This window comes from Heteronotia binoei, chromosome 11, assembly GCF_032191835.1.
Source record: "Heteronotia binoei isolate CCM8104 ecotype False Entrance Well chromosome 11, APGP_CSIRO_Hbin_v1, whole genome shotgun sequence".
NCBI lineage: Eukaryota > Metazoa > Chordata > Lepidosauria > Squamata > Gekkonidae > Heteronotia > Heteronotia binoei.
The window spans coordinates 9,647,337-9,663,491 of NC_083233.1; the positions used below are offsets into that span (position 1 = coordinate 9,647,337).

General features: G+C 46.4%; 1 protein-coding gene across 1 annotated transcript in view; it reads right to left on the bottom strand.

Moving 5' to 3' along the window:
- MTMR8 (myotubularin related protein 8) overlaps window positions 1–11,617 on the bottom strand; it is a 46,539-nt gene extending 34,922 nt beyond the window's left edge. The window contains exons 1-3 of the mRNA XM_060249985.1: window positions 11,557–11,617; window positions 5,651–5,773; window positions 4,047–4,209 (exon numbers count right to left, since the gene is read on the bottom strand). Of these exons, the coding sequence (XP_060105968.1) occupies window positions 4,047–4,209; window positions 5,651–5,773; window positions 11,557–11,580 (310 nt within the window). The 5' untranslated portion in view covers window positions 11,581–11,617. The remainder of the gene's footprint in view (window positions 1–4,046; window positions 4,210–5,650; window positions 5,774–11,556) is intronic.
- Between the last annotated feature and the right edge of the window lie 4,538 nt (window positions 11,618–16,155).

Genomic DNA, 16,155 nt, shown 5'->3' on the forward strand with positions numbered 1-16,155 from the left:
GCTGGGTATGGTTAGCCTGGAGAGGATCCAACTGAGAGGTGATATGATCACCATTTTCAAGTTCTTGAAGGGCTGTTATAAAGAAGATGGTGTGGAGTTGTTTTCTGTTGCCTCAGAAGGTTGGACCAGAACTAACGGGTTGAAATTAAATCAAGAATTTTTGGCTCAACATTAGGAAGAACTTCCTGACTGTTAGAGCAGTTCCTCAATGGAACAGGCTTTTTCAGGAGGTGGTGGGCTCTCATTCTTTGGAGGTTTTTAAACAGAAGCTAGATGGCCATCTGACTGATTCTGTGATCATGGGAAGGAGGGCAGAAAGAGTTGCATCACTGCTTAGTCCTCGTGGCCCTTTCTTACATGCCCAGGGAAATGCTGACTTTGGCGTCAGGCAGCAATTTTTCCCCAGGCCACTTTGGCCTGGGATCCTAGAGGGTTGGGGGTTGCCATCTTCTGGGCATGGAGCAGGGGTCACTGGTTGTGTGTGTGTGGGGGAGGTATTTCTGAATTTCCTGCATTGTGTAGCAGGTTGGATTAGATGACCCTGGAGGTCCCTCCCAGCTCTGTGATTCTGTAATACTGCTTGGTTCTTTTTACATGGACATACTGGAGATGAAACCTGGGACCTTCTGCATGCCAAGCAGATGCTCTACCAGTGAGCCACAATGCCTGCATTGTGCACATCTCAACTCAAGTGCCACTCTACTGGGACAACACTTCCAATTTAGGGTGGCCCCATGCATTGTGAACAGGGCCTAAAGATTTTGCCCTTACGCTGGCTTTGGTCTTCCAATCAACACTGTGATATTGATGCTTTCCTCAAGCAGAGGAATTCAGTGAAAAAAATGTGGTTCCTGCACTAGTTTTGTTCGAGGCTCTCTGTCCATCTACAACTTTCTGTTTCAATAGATCTCAAATGTGTGCATGTTGGGGCAGGAAAGGGTGGTTTATTTCAAGCAGCATGGTCAAGCAATGCTAGCTTTGGTACCCCTCCGTCTGTCTTCACTTTCTGCCTTCCCACTGGCCTTCTTTCTCCCTGAAAGCACAAATCCAGTTGATAACCCACACAGCAGCAGGCTGTCCAGAGGCCAAACAGGCCGTGCCAGCATCTGATAAAGCAGCCAGTTTGCCAAACAGGTAATCTCCAGCTGTCTGTCACTCTCCAACAAATAATGAGTAACTGTTGACTGCCAAGAAAAGATAGCGTGGGATATTATGCAGGAACTGAACCCAAACTAAACTATGGGAACTCAGGCCACAATATGTTAGAGCATGGAGACAGCAGAAGGAACCTTCAGTGTGCATTTGCAAGTGTACATCTGGGAACTCAGGGATTGTTCAACACACAGTCCCACAATCCTCAACACAGAACCCCACAAGGGGAAGGGGTGGCACATTAACAGAAAAGCGGCAGTCAAGTAAATCCCACTAACTGCTCATTTTCAGCTTGCTTTTTGTATCTTTCCCGCAACAAAGTATTCATGCAGAACCATTTGATGTTGCATTCATGCTGTAAAATGTTCAAACAGATAATCTGCTATATCACAGACTGATTCAGAATGGCTGACAGTTGATACTAGATCACAGCAGCTAAGGTTAAAATAAAAGTAGTTCTCCAGCTTTGTAAGATCCTCTCTACTGTTGTCGCACCCTGGGCACCCCTCCCGGTCTCCCCGGTTGCCGGCCGTCGCCCCTCCCGGGCACTCTGGGGCGTTCCCCGGAGGTCTCAGAAACAGGGGTGGGAGCCAGGTTACTTCACCACAAGCCCCCGTTCCCCTCCTGGCTGTGCTGCGGCTCCTGTCCCTCTCTCTCGCGAGGCAGCCTCAATAAGCACCGGCCAGCTTCCTCCGACCTCGTGCCTTCCCTTCCCTTTATCCCCCGTCTCAATCCTCCCCCCCTTCCTGTGTTCCGCCCCTCTCTGGCTCCTCCCCCCCTTCAAAGCCCCAGACGCCCGGGAGAGGCGAGCCGGGGCTGGGCTGCCTGGGCGTGCCTCGGGCGTCCCTGGACCTCTGCAGCGCGCTTGGGGTGTGGCGTCTCTCGCCGCCATGGGTCAGGCGGCTCTCCTCCTCCCTGCCCAACGCTGGGCTTAGCTTCTCCCTCCTGTTCCCCGACGCCTCGCTCCAGCCAGTTCCTCGGACCCGGAGACGTGCCTGTCGGCTGTGAGGTGTTGCTGTTGGCGCCCCCGTCGGCCCAGGTGAAGGGTGGGGCCACCCCGGGGGCCTGGGAAGGTGTGGGAGGCTCTCGGGGTGGCGCCGGGGGCCGGAAGCAGCTGGCAGGCGCCGGGGGGTCCTCCTCACGCAGTCCTCGCCCGGGCTGGGCGGGACAACTGTAAAACAGCGTCTTACCAAGTTTGACCTTTCGTATTTTACTAACTTGGTCCTTGCTTACGTATATGATATTTAATGGTTCCTCATTATGCCTAAGGCATATGATCTAGCTTGTCTTCATGCTAACCCACTATGAAGTACTGCATGCGAGGTTTTGTAATAGTCCATATTCAGATCATTTTTTTCCCTTGAGGCCAGGGTACAAAGTGATACTTTATCTCATAAAATATTGGGATGCTTCTTGTTTACTGTTTTTAGAATTGTTGGGTTTTACCCACGGGATGTTATTCCCTATCTGACATGAGACAGTGATCCAAATATAACCTCATCAGTTGCTAAAATTCATGCTTATCGCATTTTCCTTTACAAAACAATTTAGTACTCTTCGAGTCATTGCTTAAAGATTTACTGTTCGGAGGAGCTCTGAAAAGGAAAGGAAGCTTTTGGCTGAGGCAGTGGACGAAACATCACATGGCTTCAGATGGCCCCAGCCTTTGGCCCATGGGATGGTTAACACCTGTGTCTTAGCCCAGTTATGGGGCCTCATCCAGGATGTTTTTTGTCACCATCCTGCTATTTTAATTAATTTTATCTGATGTTTTAACTTATAACGATGTATGATATTTTTGATGTGATTTTTATCTGTTGTTACCTGCCCTGAGCGCATTCTTGGGGAGGGTAGGTTATAAATTGAGAACAGTACATATATACAGAATGGAGCTCTGTACCAAATGCAAATGGAAGTGAACGCTCTGCACTGGAAAATTACGGACATGCCCTCTGGGATCTGGACCTTTGCCAAGGGAGCTGGACATTTCTGCTGCCTGGTTAATGTCCACATTTTATTCCAGACTTACAGCTGCTAAGGGCTATCTGCATCGCATCAACTTGTGTTGAAACTTTGCTCCAGTAGTCATTGCAGAGTCTGCCAAGGCTGATCAGAAATACTTCAGAGGGCTTTAAATCACCGTCACTACCACTACAACAAAATAATAAATTACCATATTTGCCGGCGTATAAGACGACTGGGCGTATAAGACGACCCCCCAACATTTCCACTCAAAATATAGAGTTTGTTATATACTCGCCGTATAAGACTACCCCCTCTTCTGCACACCTTCCTCCAGCCCGCCCCTGCATCTCCCTGTGACCGGCACTAGTGCGCAAGTGCGAGCTCTGCGTAGACAAGCGCCACTGCTTCCCGCCGAGCAGAACGGGCCGGTCACGCCGAAAAGGCTGGCACCCCTGTCTCGCTGCTGATGCTCGCCGCAGCCACGCTGATATCCCGCTGTGGCCACGCTGATGACCCACCGCGGCCGTGCTGGATACCGCGCAATACTGGACGGTATGTAGAATGAGGTGGGCGGGCATCGGGAGGCCACTATGGGCAGCTATGTCTATCCCAACTGAAGTGCACCCGGCGTATAAGACGACCCTCCCACTTGGAGGCATGTTTTTCAGGGGGAAAAAGTCGTCTTATATGCCAGCAAATACGGTAGTAATTCAGTCTTCAACACGATGTTTTGCTTGAACATTGCCAAAATTCTGTAGGAAAAGATACATGCTTCTTCTACCGCTCTAACAGAGACAGGAACAGAGATTGCGCTTTTTCCCTGTCCAGGTCAAGAGAGCTCAGGAGGCCCGTAACCAGAATTCATTTCCCACACAGCCATTTGCAACTGCGCTGCCAGAGTCTGGGAGAAGGCTGCATTCCCTGCATACCTGGTTGCGAAAGTTTCAGCAAGGAGGTGTAGACTTCGTGACAATCCCGCTCGTGCCCAATAACAAAGTGTGCCACACGGAAATTCTTGCAGCGAATAAGCAGCGGGCACCCAGATGGAGTCAGAGGCAGCTTCTCCACGGCTGCAATATGGTGATGAAGAATCTGTTGAAAAACGACAAACAGGAAAGGAAATAATTATTATTTTATTATTATTAAATTTTATTTGTATCCCGCCCTCCCCACCTAAGCAGGCTCAGGGCGGCTAACAACATTCAATAAAACATTATACAAAATACAATAATTAAAACAACATTAAAATTATACATAGTTAATACATATCTTGAAACTAATCCAGCATATATAATCTATAACTTAACAGCAGCAGAGATGTTCCGGGCGCTATTTATCCATTTACATATTTAAATGATGGCAAGAATCATTAGAGAGTCACTTTGTTGGATCCTCCGTTCAGCCACCCTCTGTCAGCAGTCTGAGAAGGCCTGCCTAAAGAGGATGGTCTTGCAGGCCCTGCGGAATTGATCTAAGCTCCGCAGGGCCCGCACCTCCTCCGGGAGTTGATTCCACAGGCACGGGGCTGCCACGGAGAAAGCCCCGTGCCCGCATGCTCTGTAATTTTGCCTCCCTTGGCCCAGGGACAGTCAGCTTGTTCTTCCCTGCTGACCTCAGTGCTCTTTGGGGCTTGTATGGGGAGAGACGGTCCTTCAGGTAGGCAGGTCCTCAGCCATATAGGGCTTTAAAGGTAATAACCAGCGCTTTGTAGCGAATCTGGTATATAACTGGCAGCCAGTGCAGTTCGCGCAGCCCCGGCTGTATATGCTCCCATTTCGGGAGTCCTAATAACAGCCCGGCCGCTGCGTTCTGCACTAGCTACAGCCTCCGGGTTCGACACAAAGGCAGCCCCATGTAGAGAGCATTACAGTAGTCCAATCTTGAGGTGACCGTCGCATGGATCACTGTTGCTAGGTCCCGGCACTCCACGAAATTAAGGGAGCAAGCCTGAAACCACTTCCTGTGAAACACGTATCATGGCACTGACCACTGTACATGCAACTAGAAGGCATCAGAACTGCAGGAACGGGAGCTGAATCCAACTGCAATTTTAAATACAAACAGTGACTTTCTTTTAAACCACAAATAAATAAAGCAGACAGGTGTGTGTGTGTGGGGGGGGGGAGTCTGAGTTGATTTGGAGAATGTACTCGCCAGGATGCTTACAAAGCTAGCGTTCCTTTTTAGGAAATTAAACAAGGTTAAAATGAAAATATCAGAATGAAAATGAAATGTTCCCAAACGATTCAACACCCTAAACAACACATCTTGACCCAATGTGTGGCTAGCATTTGGGAAACATGTTGTGTTTCCAGCAAGTACTACCGACCCTCTGTTACAGCAACCTCAGACTATGTGACAGTCAACACACTAAGGACTTCATTTCACACTGTAAAACACACCAAGAGTGTTAAAGAAGCAACATGATTCAAAAGCAAGATCACTTCTGAACACCAGCTACTTTGGGGGACACAGCTAGAGAAGGCCTTCGAGCCCTGTTCACTCAGCAACTCTCCCCCCATCCCAAAATTACCCATGTCTCCTTCCGAACTTCGGCTGAAGCATCCACATATATCAGATGAGTTGCAGTCAGGTAGAGCGTCCCATGTGCTGGCTTCCTGTGGGTATAACGATCTAGTAACTTGACATTTTCCACCTGCAGCGTAAGAAAACCCCAATTAGAACTTGTTTACAAGTTGTGCCACATGAACATAAGAGAAAACATATTGGATCAGGCCAATGGCCCATTCAGTCCAATACTCTTGTGTCACACAGTGGCCAAAAAAACCCCCAGGTGCCAGCAGGAGGTCCATCAGTGGGGCCAGGACACTAGAAGCCCTCCCATTGTTGCCCCCCTCAGAAAGCACTAAGAATACAGAGCATCACTTGCCCCAGACAGAGAGTTCCATCAATACCCTGTGGCTAATAGCCACTGATGGACCTCTGCTCCAGATGTTTCTCCAATCCCCTCTTGAAGCTGTCTATGCGTGTAGCTGCCACCACCTCCTGTAGCAATGAATTCCATATGTCAATCACGCTTTGGGTGAAGAAGTACTTCCTTTATCTGTTCAGAGTTGCAGTGCACACAAGCATACTAAGGCAGAGGAGATGCTTTCAACTTCCTGCTATGAGCCAGCTTGGCAAACAGAAGAGGTGCTTCCTCATCATGTCTCTCTTCTAGCCAATCAAGTAAGCATCTCATCCTCCAGTGCCCCCACTGGGAAAGGAGGCCAGTTAGATTAGGATGCTAAATAGCTACCCACCTGCAGCAAGTACGAGTCACTCCAGATGATAAAAGAACCATCATGTGTCACTACTGATTAACTTTGCTACGTGTTGGCAGGCAGGTAGTGAAAATAACTTCTCTCCAGCATATACCAGATCTAACAGAATATGCCATGGCTGTAGAACAGCCTTTTCCTGTTGCATCTACTGAATGCACATAGTTTCTCCTGCTGGAGAATATCCTAGGGCTAGGCTATTTCTCTTGACACATTTCTAATTCAGGCTAATGTTTAGGGATCACTTTTAAGTCATGAAAGTGCAAAGAAGCGCCAGTGATGCTTTGGTTAAAATTTTACACTGCTTTGCTGAGGGAGGAGGAAGATTTTGATGTTTCCCCCCAAGCTGTAAATGGATAAAAGAAAGCCTGACCAAGTTTCTGACAAGAATAAAACATTCGACACCTCAACTGCCTACCATAAACTAGAGGTTAGCAATACTCATCCAGGTTAAATAAGAATACTAAAGCTGTGTTTCTTACCCATGTTATCAATGTTTTGTATTAATGAAAGAGTCCTAAGACTTTTGCCAAACAGACAGCAAAACAGGAAGCTGCAGTACATTCTGTTTGTAGTAAGACAGCTCGACCCCAGAGCTTCCCATGTCTGATTGCCTGGTTATTAATCATTCACAGTGTTGGGTTCTCTTATCTACACCGCACAGATAAAAAAAACAATGAGGTTGAAGGGGAAAAAAATGCTTTGAGTTTCTTCACTGTTAGATGAGATTCGGGTGTTGGTTAAAAGCCACCGACTTTTATGCTGCTCAAGTTCGAAAATGAGGCTACACACGAGAGGAACTCATCTTTGCTCACTCCCCATTTACGAGGAGAAGGAGGGAATGCTTTCACCTGCATGCATTGGTAATATTGATTTGTGGTCCAGGGTTGCGACGGACAAAAAAGGGTTCTTCTGTGCAAAGACAGTTAGAGATGCACACACAGGCCCTGGACAGGGTTGTATCATAGAATTTAGTCCAACCCTTCAAGAAACAGTAAGAGATCACAGATATAATGCACTATCTGAGCTACGAATAAGAAAGTCCCCAGTTTGAAACCTAACTGTGCTGTAAGCCTCAGAAGCTGTAATGCTAGCTTAATTCTGTCCAAAGGCTGTTGTAAAGATAAGATTGTGAGCAAAGTGAATCACACCAACTGGGCAGTTCACCTAACCTTCAAATATACATTAGCACCGAGAGCTGTGCACGCCCCAGGCACACAGACACTATCCTCAGTGCTGTTGAAGGCAGTGCCAGACTAAACTAACTTTCACAATAAGAAAGGCTTAGCAGGGAGACAAATTTTGCTGAACAGCAACAGAGGTTTAGTTGTCTAAAAAAACTGCAGCTGGCTTAGAATTTCTGATGTCTGCTCCTGGTGCAAATTATTCCATATGTCTTAAAAAGCCATTCAGTTGAAGAGAAAGAGGAACAACAGGTGAAACTCAGCAAACTTCTATTAATAAAACTTTTAAGGTGTTTTTTTTTGGAATAATAGCTAAACGCTCTGTTTTCAGTACTTGATGGACACAACACCATCATGCTAAAGAGTCATAGAAATAGGTAGATCACAGGTATGGCGAATACAATGACCATTCATGGCTTACACTCCACAAACTATCCTTGCACTCCTGTTCTCCATGCATTTCACCCTTACCAGTCCAGCTGCAGACTCAGATGCCATCTGCTACTTCCTTTTACCATTTACCATAAACCATAAACCATTGCTACTAGCTGGAGAGCCAGTTTGGTGTAGTGGTTAAGTGCGTGGACTCTTATCTGGGAGAACCGGGTTTGATTCCCCACTCCTCCACTTGCACCTGCTGCAATGGCCTTGGGTCAGCCATAGCTCTGGCAGAGGTTGTCCTTGAAAGGGCAGCTGCTGTGAGAGTCCTCTCCGCCCCACCCACCTCACAGGGTGTCTGTTGTGGGGGAAGATATAGGAGATTGTAAGCCGCTCTGAGTCTCTGATTCAGGGAGAAGGGCGGGGTATAAATCTTCAGTTCTTCTTCTTCAAACTAGAACTAACATTTTCTCCCCAACAGGAGAGCAAACCACAGGTTACAATCCTGGTTTTGAAGTGAAGTATGAGCTTTGCACCAAAGAGAAACGGAGTCTACTTGCATGCAAGATTAATTTGTGGTCTTAAATCCAAGCTCTCCTAAGAACTTAAGTGAAGCCATGCTGGATCAGGCCAGTGGCCCATCCAGTCCAATACCCAGGTGCCATCAGGAATAACAAGCTTTGTTTATACGGTCACATTTTGTTTGGATTTAATTCTGGGAGGAAACATAAGCTGATACGGCACTCACCTTGGTCTGGGGCAGGCTTCTGTTTCTGCGCGGAGCAAGCCAGTGATTTCGCACCACTTGCTCTGCGCCGCCATTTTGCGCGGGACAAACCCGCGATTTGCCCTGCCGCAGTGTAAACCTCTTTTTTCAGGTTTGCACTGCGGTGGGGCAAATCGCGGGTTTGCCCTGTGCAAAATAGCAGTGTGGAGCAACTGGTGCAAAATCGTCGGCTTGCTCCGTGTGGAAACAGAAGCCTGCCCCGGGACCAAGGTGAGTGCCGAATCAGCCCCAGTGAAGTAAATAAATATATCAAAGTTGGAGACTGATGTGTAAATGTATCTTTCTGAAATGTGGAATACTGAGAGTAATTAACTGAAACCTTGTTGTTACACTCTATCCATCTCCTCTCAAGCATGGAGGTAACTGACAGCATCCTTTTCTTTGGAGTGTTGTAATTGATGACAGAGGAGACATAAGTTGAGTTCGCATGACCACTGTTTGCAAGTTGATTTTTCCATTTCACATAGTATAATCTAATAATAATTTTAAAAGGTAGTCCCCTGTGTTAGCACCAGTCGTTTCAGACTCTGGGGTGACATCGTATCACAGTGCTTTCATGGCAGACTTTTTTACAGGGTGATTTGCCATTGCCTTCCCCAGTCATCTACACTTTCCCCCCAGCAAGTTGGGTACTCATTTTACCGGCCTCGGAAGGCTGAGTCAGCGTTGAGCTGGCTACCTGAACCCAGCTTCTGCTGGGATCGAACTCAGGTCATGAGCAGAGAGCTTGGACTGCAGCTCTACCACTCTGTGCCACAGGGCTCCTATAATCTAGTAGCAAACGGCATTAAAAGGAATTATTTAATGTGTGTGAACGAACCTGTAGTCTCCTTTTTGGGCCTTGCATCTGTTAAACGTCTGCTAATTTGCTGCTCACCCTCTACGATGGACTACGTGTGGACTGTTAACCACTATTCAGTGTATCCAAATAAATGTGCCTGCACATGACAGTTTATACCTTGAATAAAACTTAGCTGGTCTTAAAGTACCACTGGACTTGAATTTTGTTCTACCCCAAACATGGTGTTCCATCTATACCTTGTGGCCACTGATGGATCTCTGCTCCACGTGTTTATCCCATGCCCTCTTGAAGCTGTCTGTGCTTGTAGCTGCCAACCTTTCCTGCAGCAGTGAATTCCACATGTGAATTACTCTTTGGGTAAAGACCTTTTATTTATTCTAAGCCTAATGCTCATTAAGTTCACTGAGTAGCCACAAGTTCTTGTATGGTGAGAAAAAGAGAAAAATACTTTCTATACCTTCTCTATCCCATGTACATTTCTGTAAACCTTTATCATGTCACCCCTCAGTCATCATTTTTCCAAGCTAAAGAGCCCTAACCGTTTCTTAAGGAAGGTGTTCCATCCCTGTGATAATTTCAGGTGCCTCAATGCTATAATATTTTTTTTTGGTTTAGGTTTGGTGACCAGAACTGTACACAGTATTCCAAATGAGGCCACACCATTATAGATTTATACAACCCTCAAGCTTGTCTGTACATACTCTTAGTGAAAAAAGCCACATAGCTCATTGTTAAGGAAATAACTACAAATGTAGCTCAAATATACATCTTTGATCCTGTTTCTTCATTTATTAAGCATTAAAAAGCACACACAAAATGGCATGCGTATTGTATGGAACACAAACATAACTCAAACAAAATATATTGCAGGTCCTTTTGTTTTACCTTGACTTGCAGCAACAGCAATCAACAGGCAACTTTTATTACCTTTTCTTGCTACCCAGACCGAATGATCTTCCAATTTATTACACTATCTCGCCATCTGATCCTAACTCTGCTGGACTTAAAGGGCAGCTTGACTCCTACTTTGTTCCACTGCTTCAGACCAACACGGCTGCCTGCCGGGATCTACACCCCAAACGACCTAAGCCTGTTTCTTCATTTCTAAAGCATTAAAAAGCACACACAAAATGGCATGCGTACTGTATGGAACACAAGCATAACTCAAACAACATATAATGCAGGTCCTTTTTGTTTTACCTAGACTTGCAGCAACAGCAATCAACAGGCAACTTTTATTACCTTTTCTTGCTACCCAGACCGAATGATCTGCCAATTTATTACACTCTCTCGCCATTTGATCCTAACTTTACTGGACTTAAGGGGAAGCTTGACTCCTACTTTGTTCCACTGCTTCAGACCAACACGGCTGCCCGCCTGCATCTACACCCCAAACGACCTGAGCCTGTTTCTTCATTTCTTAAGCATTAAGAAGCACACACAAAATGACATGCGTACTGTATGGAACACAAGCATAACTCCAACAAAATATATTGCAGGTCCTTTTGTTTTCCCCAGACTTGCAGCAACAGCAACCAACAGGCAACTTTGATTACCTTTCCTTGCCCCCCAGACCGAACGATCTGCCAATTTATTACGCTCTCTCGCCATCTGATCCTAACTTCGTCTCGGTTTGCATTCTTAACCCGCCCGCTGCACCCCACGCCCTCGCCTCAAGAAGCAGGCGTGCATACGAAAGCTGACGTTGAGGATAAAGCTTGGCTGGTCTTAAGGGGCGGCTTGACTCCTGCTTTGTCCCACTGCCCGCCCGGCCCTGCAACCCAAGCGACCTTCTGCTCCCATTCCCAGTGCCACTGAGCAGCCAAGGCCCGGGTGTGCCTGTGACACGGGCTCGCGTGCACACAAACGCTCTTGGACACGCGTTCCCGCGCAGGCCCTCAGCAGCAGCCGCCGCACTCTGCACATGCTCCCTCCCTCCCTCGTGCAGAGCCCCGGCCCCCCGCCGCACTCTCGACATGCTCAGAGGCCTGCCCGTCCCCGCCGTACCTTGGGCGTCGTGATGTGCTCCATCGCTGCCGCTCCTCACTCGCGCCGACGCCCCGCCTCCGCCCTTCCTCTCGGCCCGGAAACATCGCGAGACTGGCGGGCGGGCAGGAAGCTCCAGGCGCCATCTTGCGTGAGGGCGGAGGCCGCGCAGGTGCCTCCCAGGGCAACTGGGCCAACGTGGCTGCCGCTGCCTGACTGGACGCAGCTTGGCTTTGGGCTGGCACAGTTTCCCAGGGAAGGAGGGCAAACTGAAATTGGGGAGGGGCAGGGCAAGGTAGATTGCTGGGTTAGTGGGAAAGAGAGAAGGAAGCAGGAAAGGGACTTCCAGGAAACAGAATAGGGTTGCCAAGTCCAATTCAAGAAATAGCTGAGGACTTTGGGGGCGGAGCCAGGAGACTTTGGGGGTGGAGCCAGGCGGCATTAGGGGTGGAGCCAAGATCAAGGTTGTGACAAGCATCATTGAACTCCAAAGGGAGTTCTGTCCATCACATTTAAAGGGACGGCACACCTTTTCAGTGCCTTCCTTAACAAAAACAGGGAATAGAGGGGAAGGGGAAATGAGATTTCTTCTTAAGTACCAGAGCACCTCTGAACATGTAGCGTTGATCATTTGCCAGTGTTCATATACCAGAAGTGAGAAGAGGGGCTTGTGTGTAAGAGTTAAGACACCACACACTGTGCAAGCTTTCACGTTCTCCATGAGACTGGATGTTAACATATAAAGCTCTCTTTATGTTAAAAGTTCCCCCAAGTTTTACTATAGTTTTGCGCAAGAAAGAGTGGCTAGATCCTTTGCTAAGTTTCAGGGCCGGATTAAACCCTGTGGAGGCCCCAATGCAGTCAAAATCTCAGGGGCCCCCTTGCAAATTATCTTAGAGTTGGAGTACCCCCACCACCACCCTGCAGCCTGAAGGCACCTTCTCAAAAGCCCCTTTGACAGCGTTGCAGGGGAGAGGCAAACTTGGCAACAACTCCAGCAGCAGCCACAGCAGGCAAAAAGGGCAAAGAGCAGCTCAGTTGCTGGCTGTGCATGCATCCTGGGAGGGCTGCAAGCAGGGGAGAAATAGGGGAAGGAGCCAGCCCAGGGCCCCTAAAGATGTGGGGGCCCGCAGGCCTGTGCTTACTTGTCCTAATGTTAATTCGGCTCCGCTAAGTTTTCAGTTTGCGAGCAATTTAGACTGATGGGGAAGCATCCACTAGTGATACATCCCACCTCCTCTTTCAAACGCATTTATTGACCCAGCCACCTGCACAGAATCCCTGCAGCTCCACACTTTGATATAAGTCGCTTGGCCAGGTTGTGCTCTGTTGTTGAAATAAAGCTGCTTTACCTGGGTATCTGAAGCACCGTCTTCTCCCAGGAATTAAAGTCACAGGGAGAGGCCCTCCTGACTGTCCCATCAATCAAAGATGCTCATTTGGTGGGAACACCCCCCTGATTATGGAACAACTTCCTGGGGGAGGTATGCCCGGCTTAGGGTTGCCAAGTCCAATTCAAGAAATATCTGGGGATTTTGGGGGTGGAGCCAGGAGCATGGGTGTGGCGAGCATCACTGAACTCCAAAGGGAGTTCTGGCCATCACATTTAAAGGGCCCTTTTAAATGCCTTCCTTCCATAGGAAATAATGAAGGATAGGGGCACCTTCTTTTGGGGCTCATAGAATTAGACCCCCTGGTCCAATCGTTTTGAAACTTGGGGGGTATTTTGGGGAGAGGCACTAGATGCTATACTGAAAGTTTGGTGCCTCTACCCCAAAAAACAGCGCCCCCCCCCCCGAGCCTCAGATACCCATGGATCAATTCTCCATGATTTTCTATGGGAATAAATCTCCATAGGGAATAAGAGTTCCCAGAAGACATTTCCCTTCCCTCCCCTCCCCTCCCCCTGCTTTCTGATGACCCTGAAGCAGGGGGAGGGCCTCCAAACCGGGGGATCCCCTGCCCCCACCTGGGGATTGGCAACCCTAGCCTGGCTGAATAACTACATGTGACTTCTGAGCCACTGTATATCACTGCTCTAAGCCCACTGAAACAAAAGGATTGAGACTGGAAAGACACCCAGTGAGCTCCATGGCTGAACAGGGGTTTGAACTCAGGTTCTCTTGATCCCTGTTCAGCACTCTAATGAGGACTCCCAGCCTCCAGGTGGAGCCTAGAATGATCCCAGAATGCCAACTGCTGTCTTGGAGAGCAGACTCCATGGCATCACATCTGCAAGGAGCTCTCCCCAAATTCCACCACTCCCAAGCATCACCTCCAAATTGCCAGGGATTTTCCAATTGGGCAACCCTATTTTTTACCTGTCCCTTAACAGATTTCCAAAAGAATTCAGGGTTGCCAATTCCTGGTTGGGAAATGCCTGGAGGTGGAGGGGTGGAGCCCAGGAAGGTGGGGCTTGGGGAAGAGAGGAGTCCCATAGGGTATAATAGTATAGAGTCTTGCCTCTGAAGCAGTCATTTGGAATATATATGCACAGGAATATATATGCACCAATAACATATATAAGCAAAGTTACAATAGAAAAGTTAAAAACAATCCATATATCACAGCACCCCCCTCTAACAGTTCTAACACACTCAAATGATGCTTATCTTCATAAGCTGCAATATAAATTTCCTCTCAGGATCCCAATTAACAACTTTTCTTAACCATACAGCTTCTCATATTTCAAAGTACGGGTAATATCCCTCCTTTTTTTTTATTATTATGAAAAATTTTGAATTTTATTAAGAAAAGGAAAGATACAAGCAAAACAAAACACTAAAGCACTAAAAAACACTAAAACGGAAAAGAGCACAAAACACAATGAACATGACAACATACAGCTTCTAACTGTAAACAACTACAACATAACTACAAATACCCCCCACAGGAGAGGGAGAGGATTAAGCTTGTACATAAAGCATTCATTACTCCATCACCACTTTAAAGTTGATATAATTATTTTATATCAAAACCTCTGTTTTTAACCCACTCGTATACAGGGTCCCATTCCTCCCGGCATTTCTGCACATTACCACTTCGCAGCCGGGTAGTCAACAAATCTGATTCCGCTATTTCTAAAAGTTTAATGATAAATTCTTCTCTATTAGGGGTTCTATCTTCCTTCCAGTATTTTGCATATAACATTCTGGCAATTGTGACTATATACAACAGTAGTTTCAGCTTGGACACAGGTAAGTTTTGTCTACAAATGTTTATAAGATACAGTTCCGGGACATGTTTCACTTGTATATGTAGGATTTTTTGGATCCAGATGTTGATCTGTGTCCAGTATTTTCTAGCCTTTTTACATTGCCACCATATATGGAACAGAGAGCCTTTAACTTCAGTGCATTTCCAGCATTTGTTAGAATAAGAAGGATATATCTTTGCCAATCTATCTGGTGTTAGGTACCATCTATATACCATTTTGTACATATTTTCCTTAAGATCTGCCGGCTTTATTAACTTTATATTTTGCTTCCATAGCTTTTCCCATTCTTCCAAATCTATATTGTAGCCGAAATCCTTCAGCCATCTGATCCATGCTTCTTTAACCACCTCATCTTGCATCTTAACTTGGAGCAACCAGTCATATACTTTGGTAATTAATTTTTGTTTAGACCCCAGGATCAAGTCTAAGTCCGAATAAGAGTTCAAGAAGCCGATCTCTTTATCTTTCCGGAATCTTGATCTCACTTGACATTGTAGCCACCAAGATAACTTTGAAATCTCCTCCTCAATCAGTTCGTTTTGGTCATTTAGCAGGTAAGCATAATCTTGTTGGATTTCCCAGTTATATAGTTTGGGGTGTGATGCAGCCTCTATCGGGGATATCCATCTTGGAGTGTGTTTGTACATCACTTTAATTTCACTCCAGACTGCATACAAAGATCTTCTTATTTCATGCCTAAGGAAGCGTCCGGTTTTGATAGGAGTTTTATACCACATGTAGTTATGCCATCCTTCTCCTAACCCATCGCCCTCTAAAGACAGTAATCTTTTATTTTCCAATTTACACCAGGCTCTCAACCACGCAATATTGCACGCTTTATAATACAGTTTCCAGTCAGGAAGAGCTAGTCCTCCTCTTAATTTAGAATCTTGCATAACTTTCATTTTAATTCTGGCCTTCTTACTCTGCCAAATAAACATTTTGGTCAATTCATTAAGTTGCTGAAAGAAGGATTTAGGTAGTGTAATTGGAATCGTTTGAAATAGAAACAGCACTCTCGGCAAAATGTTCATTTTAATCGTTGCGACTCGACCAAGGAGCGAAATTTGGAGATCTTTCCAATTAGTTAGATCCCTCCGGATCTCTCTCAAAATTTTTTCATAATTATCTCTGTATAAATTCTTTAAATTATTAGTCAAGAAAATTCCCAAATATTTCACCTTCTTTTCATTCTTGAATCCAGACAGCTGTTCCAGCCTTTCAATTTGGTCCTTTTCCATATTTTTCGTTAAAATCTTGGTTTTGATAGCATTTAGTTTAAATCCAGATACTTCTCCATACTCTCTTAATCTTTGTTGTAAGAGCTCAATCGATGATATGGGTTGTTCCAATGTAAATACCAGGTCGTCTGCAAACGCCAACGTTTTTAATTCTGTATTATT